General features: G+C 37.1%; 1 protein-coding gene across 5 annotated transcripts in view; it reads left to right on the top strand.

Moving 5' to 3' along the window:
* Positions 1-20278, top strand: part of LOC150084468 (thyrotropin-releasing hormone receptor-like) — a 361972-nt gene extending 341694 nt beyond the window's left edge. For all 5 annotated transcript variants that reach the window (XM_090376091.1, XM_090376094.1, XM_090376092.1 and 2 more), the window contains one exon: positions 17802-20278. In XM_090376091.1, coding sequence (XP_090232217.1) covers positions 17928-19523 — 1596 coding nt within the window. In that variant the 5' untranslated portion in view covers positions 17802-17927 and the 3' untranslated portion in view covers positions 19524-20278. The remainder of the gene's footprint in view (positions 1-17801) is intronic.
* The last annotated feature ends 6326 nt before the right edge of the window (positions 20279-26604 follow it).

Raw genomic sequence — 26604 nt, 5'->3', positions numbered from 1 at the left:
TAAAGAAATGTGTCTTCTATAACTCAGTGGTAACTACTAAGAACTTGAAAGAACAACTTTCCTTCCGGCATATGCAGATGTTTTCCGTATATATTATGTAAATATCATGAGATAGAAACTTCTAGTTTCTATAAGTACTGAAATTCAAATAAACCCATGAATCTAAATGGAAATTTTCTCTCGGGATTTCATACAAATTTTAATGAGTTGCGGGTTGCATATCAGGATTCTTTTAAAATTATTTTAACATGTAATGATGAACTTTGATGCACTTGTGACTTCTAATAACATTTATTGACACTCCATTCGTAATTTTAGTTTCGTGCAGAAAGAAATATGTGCATTTTTTATCGATTTTAATGAAATAAAAACCGAAGAAGGACATGTGATTAAGTCAGTGCTTTTTTAAAAGGTTGTGCATATATTTTTCCTGCGTACACTAGAGATTTGACTAGCATAACATAATTATTTACCCACGCTAACGAAATGCAAGACAAGAACGCAATAAGCCTTAATAGTGTATTCCAGGATGCAACAACATATTTAATTCCACAAACATATTTTTATGGTTTTGCGCCTAATGGAATGCGTGAAATGAGTTCAGCATTAATATTGCATCCCAGTTTCCTCATTCTTAATTATTTTAGTTCACGCGATTCGGCTAATTACTTCATGCTAATCAAGAAAATTAGTTTTATATAAAGATTTTGAAATCCGCTTTATTTTGGAGTAGCGGTTACAAAATGTCACTACTAACAGACTAAGTATATATATTAACTTATATACATAAATCTTGAAGAGACTCTGCTATAATTTCAAAAATAGCTACTACAAGGATAGCATTTTGAGAACATTTTTTTTTTTTTTTTGAAATGGTTCTCCAAGCCTTTCTTGCAGTAATTATTCTGAAAATTTGATAAGAAATTTTTCGTTATAAGCCCAAGTCCATGTAATGCAGTCACCAGAAAGGAAGATAAAGAAAATAAAAATAAAATGAAAACAACGTGATCACATGGTTATGATTGCCACTGTACAGTTAGTTAATTGATTTTATAGCGCATCTCAGCTTAGGCCCTAATCTTCTAAATCGACCACTACACAGCTAATCTGCTGATTTATCATTATTTCAAGTTTATGCAGTGGAACTGATGATTCATGAAATTACAATATAAGCATCCCTTTTCGTTGTATTTCGGTAATAATAAAAAATGCAGTCCCCTAACAAAACATTGTAAGTTAAAGAGCCTACTTAGGTCTTCTTCAAAATTCGTACAGTATTTTGAAAATTAACTAAGATATTAGCGTAATTTCAAGTGCGATTAATATACAGGGTGTCTCAAAAATACACGGCATAACTTCAGGAATGAGTTCCTCATATGTAGACAATAAAAATATTTTATATCAACATAGTTCCGGAAATGCTTGGTTCCCGAGTTATTAACCGGAATGTCTTATCTCCCGGAGGTGATTTCCTTCATCACAAGGTACTGACAGAATCTGGTGGTTTTCCATTCCGACCATGTACTCAAATCAGGAGCAAGCGGATATGCACTTTATGTACGCTTTGGGTGACGTGGTACAAACGAAGATGTCCAGACAGGAAAACAAACATGCGTGTGCTGATTCCAGGAGTGGCATGCACAACCTCCTCTACTTCAGAAGTCGTAGATCTTGGTCGTCCTCTGTCGGCAGCACGAGGTGTAAAGGTCCCATGAACAGTAAAGATGCATTTTCTGCATCTTTACTGTTCTGGGCATGGTTTTTAATAATAACAGTATTCATAATGCAACACCTGAACCAAAATTCATGTCTTCCGAAATTTCATTTTTGACATGCTGTAATTTTCTGTAATGAAATGCAGTGATTACTTTGGAGATTAGTGAAACTCGGAGCACTTCAACTGGCGTAGAATTAAATCTGTCTTTAATTTTCATAAGAAATACAGCTAATTCTCAGACGTTTAATTGTACTTATTGTACAACTTATTCAGTGATTGGATTGCGCTCTTGATTATAGTGATCGTGTGTGAGGAGGTGGAAAAGGGACAGCGTTTCTTTCCCTGAAGAAATGTAACATGAATCATTGCAAAATGTCTGAGAATCATCTGTATTTCCTTCAAGAAATTAATTATATTTTCGCAATTGTCCATTTCCATTTACCTGTGTGCTCTTTCAATAAAAGAGCAATTAGCTACAATTTTTAAAGAGAAACATTTCTTCAAAATAGGCATATGCTGGAAACCAAATGTTTATTCCGGTTCAACGTTAGTGAAATACTAACGTATTTTCTACCGGCGTTGTTGCATAAAACGACTCAATTATTTAAGGCAGCGTTTTTTCGTCAGGGAACTTAAAAACTGCATATCATGTCTCTGAATACATTACCAAAAAATATCTGCATGTTATTATAAAGAAAAAATAAATCCACATGAAAAAATAAATCCGCAAAAATGAATTTTTAAATTGGATGACAACAGTCATCCACGGGATTAATGATATCACGAAAGGTTATGCGAAGACTGAAGGATTAATTCCGTTTAGACTCATTCGTTTGAAAGGTGGAAAGTCCCAAGCAACCTTCGCCCGACACTGCATAACTCTGTCACGGTGTGAAAAAAGCCCAAAAAATCCTGAATTTTATTCCGTCTTGACGAAAATGAGATCCAGGCTTTTGTCACACAGTGAAAAAAGACAACAGTCGTAGTCACTGTGCTGTGACTATTCCTCGTACATTCTCCTAGCCTTTATGTGGACTCCCACTCTGTTTGAGCCAACGTAAAGCCGAAAATGATACAACGGGATGAGGAGAGATACATCTAATTCCACACCAGTGGCACCATTTGTAGACGCATGCATACAGGCTGAAGCTGAATATTTCCACACTTCACTTCACACCCGATATTAAATAATAGATTCGTAAATTTATTTATTTATTTATAATTATGCATAGTATATTTGAGTAGGTAAAATATCTAGGTGATTTATCTGTACAAAGATGTGTTTTAGAATCTAGGTTCATAATAACTTTTCCTTTTATTACTAATGTGCGCTCGAAATTTCATATGAAAGTTATTCCTGAGAGAGAGAGAGAGAGAGCCGAAATCAGTCTCCTAGTCCTTTGCTAACCAGCAAAAATACAAAATGCAACTTACTATTTTTCTGTACTTAACGAAGATAATTAGTTTTTGAATGCATCATAGCTTTTATTTTATTTAAATTATGGTAACTGACTAATTATAGCTTTGTTTTTATTTATTTTTATTTATTTCTTCAGTTTGGGATATGGTGTTATCTATTTAGTGTTATATATCAGTAATAGTACAAATTGCTTACAGTAATAATTGTAAAATAATTTACAAATGCTCCGTCGACATCTATTTAGTGTTATATATATCATATATATAATCCTTTATTATTTGTTTCTATTTTTACAAAGACTGTGGAGAAGAAACTATTCCAATAGTACAGAATTACAGCCCGAATAGTCTTGGCCAGGGATTAACACAGATAATTAAATATTATACAAATGTATAACAAACACTCTTTCGTCAGGGAACTTAAAAACTGCATATCATGTCTCTGAATACATTACCAAAAAATATCTGCATGTTATTATAAAGAAAAAATGAACACTTTTTTCAAGAAAAGGGTGAACAGCAAGTGGACATGGAAGAGTCCAAATGGATTAACAACTAATGAAATCGACTTCATCCTCACTAACAGAAGATATATTGTGAATGATGTTACCGTCCTGAATAAGGTAAATGTTGGAAGTGATCACAGAATGGTAAGATGTACACTTGATATAGATGTAGGAAAGGAAAGGAAAAAACTGACTCAAGTAAATAATACAAAGGTCTTTGAAATAGCAGAGGAGGAGAAAAAGCAGTATGTACTGGAACTTAAGAACACGTTTGAGCTTCTGCAGACTGCTCAGGACCAAGATATCGACGAGGAATATTACAACTTGCTGAAAGTGATAAAGCCCAAGAAACCTATAGGGAAACAGAAATCCAAAGAAGAAAAAATTAGTCAAGAAACACTTGTCATGATGAACCAAAGACGACAAATGAAGAGCAAGAAAAACACTGACAGGGAGAAAATTGAGTATACTGAGTTATGCAAAGCGATTAGAAAGAGACTCAGAGAGGACATAAGAAGATTTAACACAAGAAAAGTAGAACAAGCATTAAGGGAAAACAAAGGATTTAAATCAGCAGCCATGAGCAGTAATACAGCAAGACAAATGATACTGAAACTGAAGAATAGCGATGGTGTACTTATAAACAGCAGAGAAGGCATAATTCAAATAGCAGAAGACTACTATAGAGAATTATACAAGGAGCGAGGAAATGATACCAGCAGTGGGGGAGCTGGATTGCAAAGTAGGAACACATACGACATACTCGATATTCTTCCTGATGAGGTAGAACATGCATTGAAGAAAATGAAGAATCGGAAAGCCCCGGGGGAAGATGAAGTTACTGTAGAGTTGTTAAAATTGGGAGGAAGAGACATAACACAAAAACTGGCAAGGCTCTTCACAAAGTGCATTAGAAAAGGTGTGATGCCTAAGCAGTGGAATAATGCAATCATAGTTTTGCTGCATAAGAAAGGAGATAAATCAGAAATTGGAAATTACAGACCAATTAGCTTGTTATCCCATATCTACAAGTTGTTCACAAGGGTCATTACTAACAGATTAGAAAGAATACTTGATGAGAAGCAACCGAAAGAGCAAGCTGGCTTTAGGACAGGATTCTCAACTATGGATCACCTTCACGTAATATCACAGCTAATGGAGAAAGCAAATGAATATAAAACACCATTATGATACTTTTGTGGATTATGAAAAGGCATTTGACTCCATACAGCATAAGGCAATGTTTCGGGCACTGGAAAGACAAGGCATAGATACTCCATATATTATGATTTTGAAGAAAATATATGAGAGTGCTACATCCTTTATTAGACTAGACAAGGACAGTCGCAAATTTAAAATCGAGAAAGGAGTTCGACAAGGAGACACAAATTACTGCTGCCCTTGAGGAAGCTTTCAGAAGATTAGACTGGTCGCAGAAAGGAGTCAATGTGAACGGAGAGTACCTAAACCATTTACGATTTGCAGATGACATTGTGGTCATAAGCCACGACCCCAAAGAATTAGAGGAAAATCTTAATCAGTTATGCACAGTTAGTAAGGATTTTGGACTAAAGATGAATATGGCTAAAACAAAAGTAATGATGAACAAGTATGCCACGGAAAGGGAAATAATGATTGAAGGAGCAGTAATTGAAAAGGTGGAGTCATATACTTATCTGGGACAAGTTATTAGCAGTAATAATGATAAATGGCTGGAAGTCAAGAGAAGAATAAATTTTGGATGGATAGCATTCAGGAAATATAGTCACATACTGAAGAGCAATGTCCCAGTTTGTCTGAAACGTAAAATAATGAATCAATGTATACTCTCCACCATGACTTATGGAAGTGAAACTTGGGCACTCACCAAAAGAATGGAAGAGAAGCTAAGAACTACACAGCGAAGAATGGAACGAATTATATTGGGAATCAGACTGTTAGATAAGAAGAGAAACACATGGATTAGGCAGCAAACTCAAGTAAAGGACATTCTTATCAAAACTAAAGAACTAAAATGGTCTTGGGCAGGACACATAGCTCGAAGACATGATGACAGATGGACTAAGAAAATAACAGAATGGTACCCAAGAGGAGCTAGAAGAAAACCTGGAAGACAAAGGCGGAGAGGGATAGATGAAATTCATGAGTTTTTGAGTAGTAAATGGATGGCCAGTGCTCAAAACAGAAGGAACTGGAAAGTTGCTGGAGAGGCCTTCATCCTGCAGTGGATTGAAAATGGCTGATGATGATGATAACAAACACTTAATATAAAGTTGAATAACAGGTCTTTCAGGTATCCCCATAGCCAGATATCACAGGGATTGAGATCTGCTGTTCGGGCTGGCCAGAACTGCGGAAAGTCTCTATAAATGATGCGATCATTTCCGAATGTTGAACGGAGCATTCCTTCACTTGTCGACCAACGTGGGGAGGGGCACCATCTTGCATGAACACTAAAGTCTCCAAGCACTGCCTTTCTTTCAGAGCGAGAATAATGCGATCTCTTAGAAGTACCGTGCACTAGTTACCGTACACTTTACGGGGCCATGAAGCGTAGACAAAGAAAAATGGTCCGATTATAAACTGCTGCGAATCCACACCATACTGTAACGTATGGACTTTGTAGTGGTCTTTCATACACAGCAGATGGGCGAGAAGTTCCTCATATTCGAAGTTTTATGCATTTACAGCCCCATGAAGAGTGAAATGTGCCTCATCAGACCACAAGATCATTCGAGCCCATGTGTCAAGTTCCATACGAGCCAGAAATTGTAGAGCAAACTCTATTCGTTGTTGCTAATCAAAAGACTTTAGTTCTTGAATTACATGAATCTTGTACGGGAACCAGCGTAAAATTATTTGAAGCACTTTACGTACAGTACACCAAGGATGGTTCAAGTCTCTTGACACACCTCTGGCACTACTGTCTGGTAGTGTTTCGCATTGTGACCATTGCAACCGCAACTTCATCCACTACCTGCGTTCGGATACTTGGTCATCCCCTGCCTGGAATTACACCTAACTCCAGGGTCGTTTCAAATTTCTTCATTAGTTTTCGAAGTCTCACTGACAATGTCAAAGATCATTTGCGCAAACCTTTAAGTTTCCGATGTTCACGTAGTGCTGCTTATTTGGTTTGGTTTTTTTTTTTTTTTTTTAGGAGCATTAGCAACTAAGGCCATATTGCTCTGGGAATATGCGGTGGTCATTCCCTGACCTTTCCACATCCTCCGTATTTGGTGGTGACGGGCTCGAACCCCGGTCTATTCAAGAAGCGTGTGCTACGCACTGCTGCTCCTTCCCACCTGGCTACGAAAGCGCCTACGTAGTGCTGCATTAGCGTTACTATTATTCTGGGTAGAACAGTTTTACTAAAAGTGCCGTTCCTTTTTTGTAAGAGACATAATGGTTATTGACGGTGGCTTTTCTGCTTTTATCTAACAGGATGTCATTTGCGTAAGCTGCATTTCTTGAAGTAAATGACAACTGTTACCTATGTGCAGCGCTGTTTTTCCCCTGGTAGCGGAAATTTGAACTTTTTTTTTTCCTTCTACAAATCGCTTCCCCATATCCTAAGTGACATACCCAGCTATTTTCACAGTGATAACTCTAACCGTTTTGACACTAGGGTCACCTGAATACGGAACCTTATTTTAAAACCACCAGTATATATTGTACGATTCTTGAATCGATGTGCTTTGTAGTCGCATTATAGCCTTAGTTGCTAATGCGCCAATAAAAACCCAACAAGCTTTGTAGTTAAAAACATGACGTTGAAATGAGTAGAAACGTGATATAACCGAAATTATTTTATTATTTTAGTAGAGGGCATCGCCCCTGCTGGCTTGCCTCGCCCACCCCCGCTTCTCTACGTAAAATGTAGAGATATACGGAGTAAGTCAAATCTTTTCTACTGTAAAAGACACACCTGTCGAAACGCACTGGTCGATATCTAATCAGGAAATGACCTATGTAATTATTTACCTGTGCATTTGTAGTGAGCGGCATTCTCAACGTCGAATAAATATCACGATAAAACACCAGAACGGTGTAAACCGTCCAACATTGCGGAAAGCAAAACAGTGGGGAAACAGTGATTGACAGGTTGTGACTCCCACAACCTGTCAACTGTCGAAACAAAGCAGTGATTGGCAGGAGCCACTGCTTTCCCTACCCACTGTCCACCTAGGTTGATATGCCTAGGGCGTTTTTCTCCGCATTTGCCGCTATTTTTAAATCTGGAATTCGTTTTCCCATTTTAAAACAGCGGGATGGAGGGATAAACACGGTACCTTAGCTAAGCCGCCCCCCTCCTCGACGACACAAAACAATCAGAAAAGGGGGGGTGTCTTCACCTGTCAATTATCGCCGGCTTCCTCACTATCTTCGAATTACCTGCCAGCGTAACTATATTGGACTTCAGCCAATATCACTATGCAGTAGTTTACCTGCGTTTACATAGTTCACTTAGGAAAAGGCCTTTTGCTTCGGGTTCCATAATACATGAGGAATATTGTTGGATTCCAAACAGCAGGACTAAAATATTTAACTGAAATATTTACAAACTATACAAATATTTAAAATATTTACAAAATATTAATTACAGTATTTACAAATATACAATATTCATTAATATACAAAAAACGTTAGAATGGAACATCAAATGTCAGACAGTGAATCACGTGCACGAGTTTGGTGAACATTATGGAGGTAGTTGTCAATAACTAATTGCATTTGTTGTGGCGTAATTGGCTCGCCCTCTTCTCCCATTGGCTCGAATAAATACCACTAGGAGGAAATCTTTTTTAATGTATTGATAAATTAACGCATAAATAATAAAATGATATTGAAATATACTGTAATAATAATAAACATTTATAAGCAGCTGTTAGGAAGGATAGCATACAATCTATATACCACAAACGCATGACAGAAAAAAAAGGACATTTATATTTATAATTCAATGCATTAGATATTTCGTACAGTACTTTTTCGTTGCATATTGTTTGTTATGCATTCGTTGCATATAATCATTATTGTTTTCTTATTCTTTCCGTATTCAATTTTAGTACAAATTTTGTACAAGTAACTGAACTGAACTGTAATGATAATAACTAGTCCATTAATGGATTCATAATAGATAAAGCGAACTCCAATGCATCCAATATGGGTAGAATTTAAAATTTCGTAACCTTTGCAAATATTTCTTTACAATAAGTTTCAAGTAATAAATTGAATTATCATTAATTGATAATGATGTTCCTTTGAGTAGAAAGTATTTTTTCTGAAGGAAAGACTGTTAGACAGCACGATATTTTTGTTAAGAAAATTCTATGCTAATGCGTCAGGAATGTTGTGTTATTCTTTCTCAATTTGTTCGGTCCACAAGTAATTTAACTTTCCTGGAAAAGTATGCTTCGATCAAATTTTATTCTATCATTTAAGCAACACTACCTTACAGTTGTTGTCATAAAAGGAGGAATCTGGACTAATGAGGGAGACTCAGGGTTCTCCCCATTAGAGAGAGAAGCAAAAAAAAAAAAAGTTTGGGAGCCATTTGACTTAAGTAATTTAAAAGGAGAGAAAATTTTACCCAAAAGCGATATTTTATTCTGATGATCAAGTGTCAGTATATTATGTCGTGAAAAACGTAATTGATTTTGGCCTGCGAACGCGATTTGTTTTATCAGCAGTCAAACAATTTTCTGATATCGCGAACAGCTGTTTTACTTTGGGCTTCCTTCTTTGCATGGAATTTACAAAGTTTGCAAAAGCAGCTTAATAAAGTTTAATTAATAAGTTTCCTTCCAATTGTTCTGTCGATCGCAGTTGAAATCGAACAGTAGTTATTTATTAATGTGGCCTCGCTATTACGGATTAATTAACACAAGTAAATGATTAATGTGATCTCGTTAACATTGGCAATGTTGTTTACTGATCTGAATATAATTAGTTTTTGCCATTTTTATTGTGGCCGGGGAAGTAATACTTCTCTCGCTAGCTATATGTCTGCAGCTGAGCATTCTGCTGGAAAAACCATTCATGATTTCGAAATGGCCAGCGATAATATTAGTTTTCAGGTTTATATGCTGTTTATACGCAACAGAAGAAATGTGAAGGAACAGATTTTCTTTGAATCTTTCAGGTGTTTTTAAGACGATAATTTTTAGAATAAAGATTTAAAATTCAGTTCTCTTTTTATATAACTGCAAATTAGAACTACAAAAATCTAATTTATTAATCAATTATAATTATTATTTAAATGGACACATAGGTAGAGATAAGCATAGAATTCTGGCTGTAAATAAAATTAGAAAATAATTATTTATTTTATACATTTATTTATTTTTTGTTTTGACCGCATTTACTTTTTAAAATGTAGTCTCTCATATATATTAATACCATAATTAATTCTAAAATTTTAAAGAAAGTACTTTAAAATATTATTTTTTTGCCCACAGTATGAACAGAAAATGAAACTTTTATAGCTTCCAACCTTCTCGCTCCCATGCATGTGTTGGATTGAAAGCTTCCCTTTGGCAAATATGTAAATAAATAAATAAATTTTTCATTTATTGCACCTACAGCAAGCCCATCACAGCACTAGGCTAGGGGCATAAATTCAGTAGAAAGGAGACAAATATATCTTTACAGTATATAACAAATACATAGGATATTCTATATATACATTAACAACGAATATGAATTATAATGATCAAAAATATATATTGCAGAACATCACATTTGGCTCACGGATGTAGTTACTGGGTTGCAGGCACGCAGTTGTTTGTATTTCTCATAATTTGTTTAGAAATGAGACTCCTGTAGGCTTCAGAGTTGAGCAACATCTAACAATCAATGTTGTGATAATTTATGAGGTGAAGGGATGCATTGGGGAACATCCTGTCCATTTGTTTTAGTCTGGAGAGTTTGGATTCGAATTGTTGTTGGTTTCTTGAGTTTTCTCTGTTGGTGGGAGCTATTATGTTGACTAGGTTTGGTGAACTGGATGCAGAAGTAATTAACTTTGCAAGAAGCATGACTCCAGACTCGATCATCTGTTGCAGGGGTTTTGTTTTTAAGTTTTTATAAAGCTGTTGCCTGGATATTGTACGGGGAAAACGAAGTTTATTGTTCAGCCATCTAAGGACCCAATACTCTAGGGCAAGGAATTTCTAACGGTAACTTGAGGAGCACCAGACCAGATTTCGGAGGCATAGGACAGAATGGGGAAAATGCATCTCTGAACATGGTTTATGACTGTTTTTCTATCTTGAATCGCCGCTGTTTCTTGCTTGATCAGCCATCTTGATTTTTGAATTTTTTTTAGCAACATATACATAGTGAGAATTAAATGAAAGATTTTTGTCAAAAACAACTCCTAGGTCTTTGTGAGCAAATACGTTGGGAATTGAAACATTAGCAATTTTAATTTCTATGTGGTTTGGTTGTTTCTGTAAGGAATAAGTTATTTGAGCAGATTTGTTTGTATTTATAGTCAGATTGAGATTCTTCAGATTTTTTTTTTTTTTTTTTTTTTATGAGAACCCCAAACACGAGAGGTATTAGAACCTATGGTTTCTTAGTACCATGCTTGGGTTGGAGGTTGAGAAGACGAAAGAAGATATTTGTTGATATTGGACTTGAACTTCTGTAGATTGTAGTTTTCAGGAAATATGTATGAAGGAAGGTTGTTCCAGAAAACGGCAGTTGAATGAATAAATGAGGAAGATGAAAAGTTGGTTCTGTGGGTTTGAAGTTGGACAGTAAATGGATGTTGGCTGGTGGCAGCACGTGTTCGGACTGTTTTGAAAGAGAGAGCGGGAATTATAGAAGCCAATTCAGAAGAACAGTGCCCATGGAAGTATCTGTAGAAGAGGCATGCAGCAGAAACAGTGCGTCTATGAGAAAGCGAGTGGAGAGACTCTGTTAGAGATGAATCATTAATTAACCTAACTGCCCTCTTCTGAATGGAATCAAGAAGCCTGAGAGAGGTTTTGTGGGCGCCACGCCAGATGTGGGAACAATATTCCATGGCAGGGCGGATTTGCGATTTATACAGAGTGAGCAGCTGTTTGGAAGAAAAGTAACGGCGAGAGCGAAAGAGAAAACCAAGTTTTTTAGATGCAGAGGAAGCAATATTTGTAATGTGCTTGTGCCAAGAGAGATATATCATTTTGCCTAGAAATCGGAGTGTCACTAAAGATAAGCATAGGAGCAGAAGAATCCTTTTTGCGAGATATAAGACAAGATTGAGTTTTAGAAGGGTTGAAATCAACTAAGTTGTCTTTGCCGCATTGGAGAATTACCTGAAGATCGGCATTTAAGGAATTGGCAGCAGATTTTCGAGAACTTGAAGCTGATTGAGCTGGACAAGGTTTCTCAAAATGGAAAGTTGAATGCAATGTGCTATCATCGGCAAAACTATGGATAGGATTTCCAGTCAATGGAAGAAGGTCATTGATATACAAGAGGAAAAGAGTGGGGGAAAGAACTGAACCTTGGGGGACACCGGCATTAGTGGAGAAGTTAGAAGACAGAGAGCCATCTACCATCACCCTCAGTGAGCGATCAGAGAGAAAACTGGATAACCAATTATTAAAAACAGTTGGCTGGAAGCTTGTTTAGAAGACCTTTATGCCAAACACGATCAAAAGCCTTTGAGATGTCAAGAGCAACTACTTGTGTTTCACCGAACCTTTCCATTGAATTAGTCCATAAATGGGTAACATAAGCCAGAATATCACCAGTGGATCGACACTGACGGAATCCATACTAGCGATCGTTGATCAGATGGAAGGTTTCTAGGTAGTTTAAAAGTTGGCGGTTAATTGATTTCTCCATTACTTTAGAAAGAGTAGAAGTAATTGCAATGGGACGGAATTGGATGGGAGGGATTTGTCACCCTACCCTTTTTAGGAACTGGCTGGATATGAGCAAATTTCCAAGCAGAAGGAAAAACACCTTTGGAATAAGAAAGTGAAAAAAGGCGGCAAAGATTAGGAGTAAGTTCAGGAGCACAGGTTTTGAGAACAAGTGGAGAAATACCATCAGGACCTGGAGCTTTCGTAGCATCAAGATTCATCAAAATCCTTCTGATATCCTTTTGACGGAAGACCACAGGAGGCATTGAATGGAGCGTGTTAGGAATGGTGGGAGGTGTTTTGCCAAGGTCATTAATACATGAGCTGGAAGAAAAATGGGATGCTAGCAGGTCAGCTTTATCCTTGGCTAAAGTGACAACAGAACCACCTGGTTTGGACAGAGGTGGGAGCAGAGATGGGCAAAAGTTGCGGCCAATAGCTTTGGCAAGAGACCAGAATGCCCGGCTACCATTAGGGCAAGAAGCAAGTTTTCTACTCTTAGCCTGTTCAAATACTTGATGATTCCGCACATCTGTAAATTCGCATCATGGCTAACCTTGGAAACGTCATCACAGGAATTGGTAATAATAAACAACTTTAAATCATCGGCATAAGCCAGCAGATTTGGATTTTCTTCTAGAAATGGTTGTAGAGATGCTGAAAATATAACACTGGAGAGAACACCTCCTTGAGGAACGCCTGTTGCGGTTGTGACGAGAATATTATCAGTATTAGTGGGGAAGATGAGATTTCTATGATTTAGGCTGTACTGAAGATAGGATATAACCATTGTGTCAATGAGGAAATGATTTTTCAGTATTTCGATGGCTTTCTTGGGATCAATGTTGTCGAAATCACCTTTGATGTCTAAGTAAAAGACATCGCATTGTGCTTTATCCTGAAACGCAGTTTGAATGCGCACAATGGTGTCAGCTTGGCTTGTTGCTCTAGAGCGCCCTGTAGGACCAAAATGCATGTTGTTAGGGTGCATTAGCGAAGATCGCATCCCGAAGATATGGCAGCATGATCTTATCAATAATCTTAGCGATTATTGACTATACAGCAATTGGACGATAGCTTATATGGTTATTATTACTAGCCTGTTTTGGAATCAGGGTAATTCTAAAAGTCTTCCATAATCTTGGAAGGAATGGCTGGGAGATGCAACTGGAAATAATATGAACTAGAGAATCAATGATGAATGCACTGGACAATTTAATAATAAAACTAGGGATGCCGTCAGGGCCTTCACTACTATCAATTCGTAGTTTGTTAATAATTTTCTGAACTGTATTCTTGTTTACAAGTTGGTTGATTAGCAGGGCTTGATTAAGATGCATTTCATGTTGAACGCTATTTGCGTGTTTATAAGAATTGAATTCTTTAAATTTGTTTTGCATATCTTTATTGCAGATGTCAAAATTGCATGTTTCCATATTTTATTTTATCCATTCCAAAGTCTGGTCGTGCTGCAAGGTAGCTCTTGTTTTTGAAGAAAGTGCTATTTTATTATGCTTGAGTCTGAACGTTAAGTAATTTTTGAACGCCTGAATTTTTTTGAGCTGAAACAGTGCTCTGCTCTTTTTATACTTTATGTATATTGATGAAGTGCCGTACTTCTTCCACTGCCTGTGGCATTTTTGTTTCCTTTTAAAGTATGGTTTAAATGAGATTTGAACCACGGTTTGGATTGAGAAGAAAGTCTTACAAGTTTGGATGCCGACTCTGTTTTTAACCATTTTATTAGTAGAAACGTGGCGTCCTGAACAGGTATATTTTTAAAAGAATCCCATGGATAGCATTTTAAGAGTTGCAAAAACTTTTCTTTCTGAAGGAATTTAATTGATGATATTCTTTTAGTGCTTTCTAGAGCGAGGCGAGGATTCCCACAGCAAATTGTCGCTTGCAATTCTATACTTTTGTGGTCAGATCTAAATGTAATGTTGCTACTACGCTTTTCTTGAAGTTGAAGATTGGAGTAAACTAGATCAAGCGCTTGATTACCTCTTGTAGCAGGAACGTTGATACTTTTAGCTCCTAGAACTAATAAGGAGTCGGGCAGCAATTTCATTTGTGAATTATATTTGGGCAGGGGGAAATTAAAGTAGCCTATTATAATTATATTAGATTGAGACTTATGAACAGTGGTGATCCAGGTTAATACTTCGTTGATAATATCATCAGTAGGTCCAGGCGGAATATAAATATTATATATTTGAAGTAGTGAATCTTTAAGTTGGATCAGAAGAGAAATTCTCTCAAAGTTGTACGAACAGGTATTTTAGGTGTTAATAACTTTAATGTTGGGTTTTAAAATAATTGCTGATCCTCCACCTCTTTGATTAATCCTAGATGTCATGTATGGAATGTAGTTTAAATTTTTCGGCAGTAGAAAAACGTCCTGAAGAGGCTACTGCATCCATGTTTCAACTAAACATATTATATCATGAGTTTCTTCAACCAAAAGTGCTATAAGCGTAGACAGTTTATTTTTTACGCTTCTTACATTTTGAAGAAAAATGTTGAGATTAATATAGGTGTTAGAAGGATGTTCGCAAGCATCAGGAGGAAGGACAAATGATGGACTATGATGCGAACCCGGACTGGTATTCTCTAGCTACGCAGACAGCTCAACAGATTGAGAGTTAGACGTTAACTCCTCACTGAAGTTGTTGACAGAACCTTGAACAATTCCATAAAATGGCATGACTAGTAGACCATTCGGCCAGATATCAGGATTTAGATACTTTTGAAGGTCAAAATCCTTTAGTTCAATTCTGAAGGATGCGTAAGTAGGATGTTTGGTTTTTATCTTGAAAGCACTACCCGGAATTTCCAGCTCCAATAGTAGCTGATCCATCTGCTGGGAGGGAGTATTGGGATCTAGTCTGCTAACAAAAATATTATTACTTTTAAACATCGGACGATTTCTAATTTTAATACAAGACTGCGTATTGTTTGTTCCTATTATGCTACTATATTTGTTTTTTCTGCGGGGAACCTTGAAACTTGAGGAGTTTGAAGGCCAGCTATTATGGGTAGGCACTTCATAATTAGGATTAGATGGATAATTTTGACAGTGCACCTACATACTGCCAGGTTTCTGTTGATTTCTAATTGTGGTCGGTATCAGTTGCATGCTTGTGTCAACAATACGTTGCGAAGATACACGATTCTGCCCTCGGAGAGAATGACGGATAGAACTAGATCTGATAGATGGCGCTGCTGTTGTTTCTGGAACAAATTCTTCAGCATCTGGACTGAGGACTGGATCTGCAACCTGATGAACACAAGAAGGGCGAGGTATTGGAGGGCTCTCAATCATTGCCTTTAGCTCAAGAAGCATGTGGTAGAATTTGCATTGTTGGTCTTCTATTCGGAAAAGATGCTGCTTAATATCATCATTCTCTCTAAGTTGTTTTCTCAACATTTCTTCCAGGGTAACAAATGAGATATCTTTGTTCGGGGATATTGTAGGCAGGGGGGGGGGGGTAAGAAATGTCGTCAGTTTGTATGGTGGCATCTAAGCTTGACTTCCTTGTATGATGAAAGGGCTTTGGAGATGGTAATACAAAAGGAGATGAAAGATTTTTAGAGCTGCATTGGAGATCGACATTTGTGGGGGTATTCTGACAGTCTAGCTTATGTTGACTAGAAGGAGACTGTAAATTCGAACTTCCATTGTTGGCTTTTTTACAAGAAGGACATCTCCAATTATTTTTTAAAGCACTTGATGACTTCGAATAATGTTTAATCAATGAACATAAATCACAGTAAATGATACTGCAACTTTTACAGATAACCCAATTACGAACTGTTTTTTGACATCCATTGCATGAAACGGCTTCCTTAGGTGCCATGCTGAAGATTTAAAAAAAAATTACTGAGTACCAGTAAATAGAAATACAAACAAACAGGTGGTCCGTTATCGACACAGCAGGGTACCGTAGCGAAGAGTTAGAATGTCTGAGTAGCTGGACTACAGGAGGTGTGGCTAACGGGAAAATTGCTGGAGGGCTACAGGACTTGACCCAAAGCAGGAACAATGGCAAGGTCACAAACGGTTTTATGATAAAGAAGGCACTACTTTCAAAGGTCAACCAGCGTTTCTGTATGTAGCTACGCTAAGCAAAGGCTAGCGATAACGTTGCACACTATAAACTTAAAACTGAAATAAACAGTACTTATCTTTACGAAGACTTCATAAAAAACATCCAAGCTGCCCAATATTCATCTAAGGAACATGTCAGTGCACCACTTTACAAAAATTCCATTTAAAAAGCACTTATAAATTATTATAAAGCAGGAGCTAAATTACAGACGTCTAACACCTAGGCCACCTAGCGGGACTGCGATGTACTGTAATTTGAAAGCGTTTTCGTTGATGAATGGGTTTGAGAGGAAGGGAGTTAAGTTCAGCACTAGCGACATATTAGTGTAATATACAACTGCAGTACAGGGGGCGACTTCTATGCTAGAAAATAATTTAAGTTTATTGGGAGTGGAAGTGTGGGGGGGGGGAAGTTAGCAGACCGTTGTTGTTTTTAGAGGCATCAACAACGTATACGATATTGTGTTGTTGCATATCTGCACAATTCTTTGTGCAGATATGCAACAACATTGTGCAGATATGCATCGACGTACATGCCATACGTGTTGAAAAACCCCGATTAAGTCACTTAGGATCTTTACTCCCTCTGTTTGAGATCGGCTAACTATAGCTAACCATATTTCTCCAAATGAATGAAAATTGTCGAAATCACTATACTGTATACTGTCACGACCTTTGTCACGAACTTGGCCCGCTGGGAGGACTGCAGTCAAGTATTCCTTACTTTCAGCCGACGACAGAAATCGAACCCATTATTTTTACTCGGTGTGAAACAGCAAAAAATCAGCTAACCCCCATGAGAGTTCTCTTAAAGAAGAAATTAATTTATAAAAATTATTGGAGTGTGAATGCCAGCTTTGGAAGTCTTCAAAGCAATTCCCACTCTCGTTCCAAATGTTTCATTTATTGGTGAATCATTTGGAACAGATTTTAGAAGATTTATACCGTATATATTAAAAAAAAAAAAAAAAAAAAAGTGCAGCCATTATCAACCCACTGCAGGGTGGAAGCCTCCTCAACAATTCATGCTGAGGGAAATGGACCATAATCTGCCACGCTGGTCCAGTGCGGGTTGGCAGATTAATGATTCCTTAACTATCATTTACTTTCCTATTATTTACTATTAACTGAAAAATTAAATGCTATTTACAGTAACTTATTTCCTTTCATTTTGTATTTTCTAGGTAATAATATCTGAAATACCATGAATCTATTGAGAAAGGGTGACGAGCTCAAAACTACTGCTCTCTCCGCACTAAAAGGATTCCTTCAGGTGACCAGCATTTTATCAGTACTCAACCATTGAAATAATGAAACCAACAGAAATGGTCTCTACCTTAAATTCCATTGTTGATGTTATGGACAGTGCTTCTGCTTATAACGATACAAATATTACCATTGGCATGTATCCATTCCAGAACTCTACATCACCAGGAAATGCGACCGGAATTTCGGATTCTAGGCCGACTGCCGATATGTTTTATACCACCTTTCTAATGCAGAGCAGGTTCTGGATTCAACGAGTGCTGGTTCCAGCTATTATGATTGTAGGTGTGGTAGGTAATGTAGTCACCATAGTCATTATGACTAGACGACGAATGCGCTCTTCAACTAATAATTACCTGGCAGCATTAGCTATCTTTGATTTAATGTACTTGGTGTTCACCTTTGTTTTGTCACTTAGCCATTATCCCAATGTGAAGAGTTTAGATTATTACGAATACTGGAGACTAAAGCCATTTATTATTATGCTGACAGATGCCTCTAGTAATACATCGGTGTGGCTGACTGTCACATTTACCGTAGAACGATACATTGCAGTGTGTCATCCCATGAAAGGCAAAGTCCTGTGTACTGAATCCCGTGCCAAGAAAGCGATCTTTTGCGTATTTCTTTTCTGCTTCACCTTTACATTGCCAACTCCATTCGAGTGGGTAATTATTGAACGAGTTGACGACACAACCAACATCACTACAGTGAATTTAGGACCTTCAGATTTGGGACAAAATCATTTATATAAGACCATCTATTATTGGCTGACAGTGGTCTTGTTCATTCTTCTGCCGTTTTTACTTCTAGCAGTTTTCAATAGCTTCCTTATCCGATCCGTTCATCTCTCTAAGGTACAGAGGAAATCTATGACCAGATGTAACGACTCCCGCGACCACTCAAGACAAGAAAATAAGATCACTATCATGCTAATAGCTGTGGTTATCCTCTTCTTTATATGTCAACTCCCTACTGCATGTCACCTACTGTATATGTCCTTCAGGGAGGATCTCCATCCAAATGAAGAGTTTATGCTCTACGGTTTGGGTAACATATTTAATTTCCTGATGGCTATCAACGCTGCGGGTAATTTTGTTTTATACTGTCTCTTAAGCCAAAAATATCGAAGGACATTTTTGCAACTTTTTTGCCCTTGCCTCAAAGGCAAGATCACCAGATTACACTCCATGTATCAAAATACAATGGGTACAACAATGGATAACGAAAGCCCTGGATTTAGCCGAAAATTAAGTACCCGGTCGACTTGTCTAATCAGTTCTTCTCCTCGTGGTAGCTGCGTAGGGATATCGCCGCCATCTAGAAGGGGAAGCTCTGTGAGCAGAAGCACCTATCTTCAAGTTCCCAATTCGACTTCCCAGCGAAACCAGAGATCGGTCAGTGTCAGCAGCATCGCTCAAAGAGAAGATCAAGAAGAGATAACAAGTAACCGAAGTGCATCCGGATGCGTTGAATGTCGAAGTGCTTTCAGTCATCCGTGGGAAAGACTGAAACGCTCTGTAGCCAGGAAAGACGCTAAAGAGCAAATCATTCCTCTCCAAGGCGGAAATAAGTGCATAGTGATAACAGGGCCTGACGGGTCAAACTCTAAGTCTCAGTGGAATAATGATACAGTATAAATGAGAGATCTGAAGGTGCAAGTTCGTGGAACGCAGGTGCAATGGTTATATTCTTGCTAATCGTGACGCCCCTCAGATTGTACTAAAAGAGAAGCAGGAATCTCTCCCCGTAACAATAACAGAAGACTGAGACCAACCTAGTTAAATATTCTGCATGTGCTAAGCATTCAAAAGTGCCTGTTTCTTATTCCACGTTAATACGACGTGGGTAAAATGGGTAGAAATTCCATGCCACTCTGGTGTCAGGTAAACAATCTTTACCAGCGAGTTAAATTATTTTTCTCCCGGTGAAAATATCGCATTATGACAGTGGCGAGCAGTTCTGAGGTGTTCTCATCTGTTTGTATAGGAAGCTGTATACGTACTTGTATTTTATTCCCATTGTAATAGGATAGGAGCTATGATCTTTCTAATTGTTTACCTTAATCATATTAGCGTTCGCACCTCTAATAAAAGTCTAATTTGCACTGCACAATCTTTTAATTTTTAATTATTTCAGCTCTCAGTTATCATTTTAACATATAATTATAAAACAATATTTCGTTCTCAGGAGTCAATAATGTGTAAATTAGACCTCTTTAATCAGCGTGACGATTAGGAAGAAGTATTTGAATCTCCCACAGTATATACAATATCATGTTCTGAAGGAGTACTGTTTTATACTCTTCCAAAATATAAATTAGACTTTAAGGACAATAAAAAGGCTGACCATATCTCAATCATTGTACCTAGTGTGGATATCAATGTAATATGAAATCATGCATGAAAATGTTGGAACTGAAAATAAATAATGATCTTAATTTAGTGCAAGGAATTCCACTTTTTTCTTCAATTATTCGGTAAGTTTGCTGTATTGTTTTATTTTTTGTATAACTAAAATAATTGCTATTCATGAAAATAACGATCTCTACATTTAAAATGATAAATTATTGAAAAAGTGTTTCAGAAAACCAAGTGTATGAGCCTTAATTTCAGCACGCTAAAGAAAACGATTTTCTGGAATATGAAATTAAAAAAAAAGAAAATTAAGTTTACTTAATTTCTTTATTTAATATAAACATCTAGTACAAATATTTACTAAACTAGATACACCGTCCACGTTTCTGGATCCTTTTATTATTATTTTTTATTTTATTTTGCCATTAGGAGGTAATTCTAAACATGTGATAAAGGCACGTTAAGTTCATTTTTCGATAGAACCGTATATCTAACTATGCTAAATTGCATTAATTTTAAAGTGAAAGAAATCCTTTTTTTATTGAACTTTTATTACATAATTAAATTTGAATAGCTAAAAGATCGAATTTTCGCACTGCAAGAAGTCATGAAGGACTGAAAATTTGATTTGTCATTTTACAGCTTGATTTAATAATATTTCGCATTGTTAGACAAATTATAAAATAAAACTGTACAGTTTCATCGCAATGATAAACTTTAATATCTCAAAAGACGATATTTTATTGTCTGTCAGGTAATTTTTCTTGATGTTATACCTAGAGGAATTTACATAATCTAATCATCAAGGAATTTATTTCTTCTAAGGAGTGTGATAATTTTGTTGGCAACTGATTAAAATAATGGCTCTTGTTATAGAATCGGAATCATGCATTTAAAATGTGCAAGAGAGGGGGTCGTCGTCGTTATGGCTCATATAAGAATGTTTCTACTGAATCAAACTGAATGAGAGCGTTCATTTTGTAGGCAGTACTAAATTAACTAATATACTTGTGTAATAACTATGAAGATATGACTTTTTCTTGTTTGGCTATTTATCCAATGAACTAACTTAACATTATACTTCTTGGTGAAGTATACAATAATAATGATTAAAAGGCTGAAACCTATGAGCAGCGTAATGATATGGGGGTGACAAGGTCACTTCCTTAAATATCCTTCCAACACATAAAACAATATACCATAACTTGATATAATGATGATTTCAAAACATCGCAAATTTGTCAAATAAGTTTCTGGAGTCAAATAAGTTACTGGTTATTGCCGAATATGATAAGAAAATCCTATTTAAAAATATAAATAAATAAATATGTTTATACCTTGGGATGGCCACCAAGAGTCAGAGGAATTATGTTAAATTATAATAACGGTATGAAAAGCTGAAACATAGGGGAAAGGGAGAGGGGAAATAGGTAAACATCATAGAAAAACAAATACCATACACTATCTACTGCTTATTATAAAACTAAACATTACAAATTTTGGAAAGTAGTTATTTCAGTTACTGTCCTCATAAATTATTAATTCACTCAATTAATATACTCTTAAAATTAAAATAATACTTTCTTACCGGTGTTTGTAATTTGTCCACATTAGTAGTATAGATTGTTCACTTAGGCAGTCTAAGTGAAGCTGACCAATTCTGCGAGCTGAGCCCTTATTGCCAAAAACCTCTGATATAGCCCATTCTATTGCAGAGTTACTGGAAAGCAGTGGTACGTCGCAGAACGGTTCCATATGTCAGAAATGCCAATATACAGTATTTGTCTCATTATCAGGGCCGGGTCAATGTATTTTCGTTCCCCATACAGAAAGATTTTTTGATTTCCCTTTACTAAGGATATATAGTTTTTCTTCTTCTTCTGTTTTTCTTCTGTTTGCGCCCGAGGTAAGTGCTCTTCTATCCCATACCGTAAATCGGCACTGCTCATTATTTTACACACTCACCTCATCTCAACATACCTTCCTCTTCTTGTAATCTCTCTCTCTAGGCGCCTCCGTAGCCAGGTGGGAAGGAGCAGCAGTGCGTAGCACACGCTTCTTGATTAGACCGGGGTTCGAGCCCGTCACCACCAAATATGGAGGATGCGGAAAGGTCAGGGAATGACCACCGCATATCCCGGAGCAATATGGCCTTAGTTGCTAATGCTCCTAAAAAAAAAATCAAAAAAATCAAAAAAAAAAAATCAATTCTTGTAATCTGTTGATTGATTCACTGTCCTTGTTATTAGGTTTTTCTATCTAACATCAGCGCGTATTTATTATTCTTTGAAAGTGACTCATAAAGTGTAGTAAATATTGCACTCACATCTCACATCTATTTGGAAATATCTGTATCTGTTATTGTTCGTTTGTTAGCGCAGATGTGAGAAATCACAGGTGGCGCCTGACCCTAACACTGTTCGTTTGTTAGTTATTTGGTTTTTAGGAGCATTAGCAACTAAGGCCATATTGCTCCAGGGATATGCGGTGGTCATTCTCTGACCTTTCCGCATCCTCCGTATTTGGTGGGATCTGTATCTGATTCCGGCCACCACCCTCAATGGTTACCTTGTACGGTGATAGAAAAAACTTTTAACTGTTCCAGCTCTAGGCTAATTTAGTCAGTTTATCGATTTTTTTTCCCTAACTCAGGTTTTTCATCGCACAAAAATAACTGGTTACAGAATAAACTGCAATTTACAGACCCGGTATATTGACTCTGGGCAGTACTTGTCTCAGTTCATATTCTAAACAAGTTAACCAAATCGATTCTTGCATTGCATTACATTTCCCTCTACATTCTGGGGGAAAAATAATGCGATCTACACATTGAGGGGAAACTTTCTGTTATTGTAAAAATCTCAAGATGCATATAGACGCCTGCGATCTGTGACGAGAAAATTCCTCCGAAAAGAGCCAATGAGAAAATTGTTATTTTACTACGCCTGAATGCGTATTATCGGAATTTTTCTTTACTAGGCAGTAATTTTTATTATTATTATTACTGCTGATAAGTGCGCATGTTCGCAAAACATTTCCTGTGTGCATCGCAAAACAAAAGAAACGTCCTTTTACTTTCAAAAATTCTATTTTTTCCCCTTTCTTCATTATGTTATGACATTTTTATTCAAAAACTCTCACTAACCGTAAAATCAAATTAAACCTATACTTGTCTTATATTCCGATTACAACAAGTTACTAGAGGTTCACAAAAAAATATACACATAGAAAAAATGCATAAAATAATAAATACTGTATAGTAAACTCCCGGTATAGTGCTTTCGAAGGGACTGGCCCCAAGAGCACGTAAGCGAGAAAGCATTATATGGGGAACATCCCTATTTCACAGGATTTATCATGTGACCAGAAAGAAAGAGCGCTAAAAGCGGAATAGAGCTAAAAGCGAGAGTTTTATAAAGGGATTTTACTGCAATAAAAATGCACACAACTTCTGAAGTGACAGGAAGGTACAGCACAACGAGTTTGTATAAATGCAGAACACTGTGTCAGATGCAGTAGCGAAACTGGAGTCATAACAGGTTATCCATCCAGAACTGGAGTTGCAAACAGACCGGTATTGAATTGTCCTGTTCACGGGTCAGTAAGGGAGCTTTCGACAATAAACACATGGCAAATAGGTGGATGGATTCTGGAGGGGGAAAATAATGCGATCTGCATGTTGAGGAGAGACTTTCTGTTATTGTAAAAATATATAAAGATACATAGAGACGCTTGCGATCTGTGACGAGCATCCAGTTCTTGGATTCTTCTGTGGATCTGATTTTCCTTAAATTAAATCCGTACTGGTTTTTCCAAAATGAATAGCTTAGCCAAACTAGTCAATCTCTTTCATCCACAGTTTCAGTCCCGTGAGCATCTGATTAGGCGAAAATGGTCTGACAAGACCAGCACATTATATAATGCGCAATGTGTGTTAAGAACGATCTTAGACGTGCGTGGGTGAGAGGATGAGCCATGTGTCTCAGAAATTGAACTCTGATATAACGCTGGTGTTCATTTTTGCAGTGAATACGTCTTTTGTCTTCGACCAGGTTGGTAGTCTCTTTAGCCCGGTTCTTGTACTATTTCTGTCGTCTGTTATGCAGAGTGAGGATGTAATTTGTGGATGATCCATTTTATCAACCTACTCGTACATTCATCGAAATAAATGACTTTCACGTTAGTGTGAGCACTTGATTCTCAGATTTCAGCTCCCTACAGGATTCTGCCTATCTAATTGCGAATTAGCGTAAGCTGTGATGCGTATGAATTAGCACTTCGCTAACGGCAATTACGCGAAAAAACACTATACGAAAAAACAGCAATTCGAAAAAACACTTACTAAGCGTTTTTTCGATGTAATTGCCCAATCGTAACTTACGGTCAAAGGCTATGGCTAAGTCTGTTTGCATAGACACATTTTGTAGCCTCTGGAATCTTTCAATAGTAAAGAGCCTTCGGTTGGACTACTTTTGAAAGAAAATATTATCTGGGGTTATTTTAATGGTCTGATAAGAGAGCCTGAAGCATTTCAGCAGTTTTCTAGGTTGCAGATATTTGCACTGATGGTATTTTTGATCTCTCTCGCCTCGTCCATTGGACTGATTCTGGTTAGTATCTTCACATCATCGCTATAGCATATGACGTTGGATGCATTCTCGATGAATGATAAGATGACGGCTTCCAAAGAGTACCTCAATTGTGATACCCCTGAGGTTGCTTACTATATCAAGGTTGGTTGATAATGTGCAAATCAACAAAGACCATGAAGCATCAGTATACTACATCTGTACATTGCATGTTTTGTGGTCGTCGTGTCGCTTTTGCGGATGAAAAACCCGAGATTCCTGGAGAAACAATGATGCAGCACTTGCCCGATTAACTGGACCACGGTCTTGAAAATGTTGATCTCAATTTAGGTTAAAAGTACTTCTTAACTAACTTGTTAGTGGAACATCGATTCGATAAGTAAAGCGCTACAGCCTATCTTCTGCAATCTGTATCTTTGTGATACAGTTAATCCTTTCGAAAGCGGAGAAATATCTTCCGACGACTTCTTTAAAATTCTGAATATCGTTCTTGAACTATTTATGATTTCTACTATACTTGCTATTTCACCAATAATTTCTCTCTCGCAGTAATATTTAATGTCGATTATAACATGAAATTTTTCATCAACATCGAGCTTGACAAACACAGAATTGTCACTCTTAATCTTTATACTAATGTATAAAGATTAAAGTTGCGAGAAATAGAAGAAGAGATGGTGAACACAGCAAATACTTGATGGATGAGAACGAGAACCTAATAACCAAGGATGAAGAGATAAGAGAAGCATTGAAGAAGTATTTTGAAAATCTGTTGAACGTGCAGGACAGCCAGTAAAAGGGACAAAGGCAGGTTGATCATAGAAGAGGGAAAAGGAAGAGAAGATACGGAGAGAGAGCAGACAGACTTGACCTGGAATGTAGTGCAAACATGTAAATACATCAAGACAGGTAAGTCTGTTGGTATGGATGAGATAAATGGAGAGATGCTGAAGGCTACAGGCGAAGCAGGGACAGCGTGAACATACAGACTGTTCCGTAAGATCTGGGATGAGAGACGGATCTTGAACAACGGGATGGGATAATCAAACCTTGTTTTCAGTCCTTCGAAGGACTGGAAAGAAGGTTTGATCATCCCGTTTTTCAAGAAGGGGAACAGGAAAAGTGTTCCAATTATAGAGACATCACATGTGAGTAAGCTGTATGAGAAAGTGCTGGAGCAGAATATATGAGGAACGATTGAAAATAGGATGGCCGAGGAAACGAATGGCATTAGACCTGGCAGATCGATGGTAGATCTAATTTTCTGCATCAGGCAACTGATGAAAAAGTGTTATAAACACAATAAAGAATTATGGACGCCATTTTTGGATATAAAGAAACCATTTTATGCTGTAAAGAGGGAGAAAGCGTGGGCGGTTTTGAGAAACTTGGGGATAAAGGAACTTCTTGTGGAGAGAATTGAGAATATGTGCACCAATACAGTGAGCAAAGTAAGAACAGTAATGAGGTTGACAGAGAGCTTCGAAATAACATCAGGTTTGCAGCAAAGTGGCGTCCTATCACCACTACCATTCATAGCTGTCATGAATGATGTGCATTGTAGAGTAGTGGAACAACTTGGACAGGATCAGATGGAAGTCGTGTTCTTCGCATATAACCTCTGCATATGGTGAGAGAGCAGGTAATAAGTGCAACGGCAAGTTGATATATGGGCTAGTACGGCCAATGAATTTGGACTGGTTTTCAGTCAGGAGAAGAGTAAAGTAATAGTTCTAAATAGGAGTGAAGAGCTTGACGGATACATTACAATGGAA

The sequence above is a fragment of the Mastigoproctus giganteus genome, chromosome 6 (genome assembly GCF_048544385.1).
Source record: "Mastigoproctus giganteus isolate SK-2022 chromosome 6, ASM4854438v1, whole genome shotgun sequence".
Classification (NCBI taxonomy): domain Eukaryota; kingdom Metazoa; phylum Arthropoda; class Arachnida; order Uropygi; family Thelyphonidae; genus Mastigoproctus; species Mastigoproctus giganteus.
The sequence above is the reverse complement of the archived record's forward strand: the minus strand, read 5'-3'. Positions and strand labels throughout refer to the sequence as shown.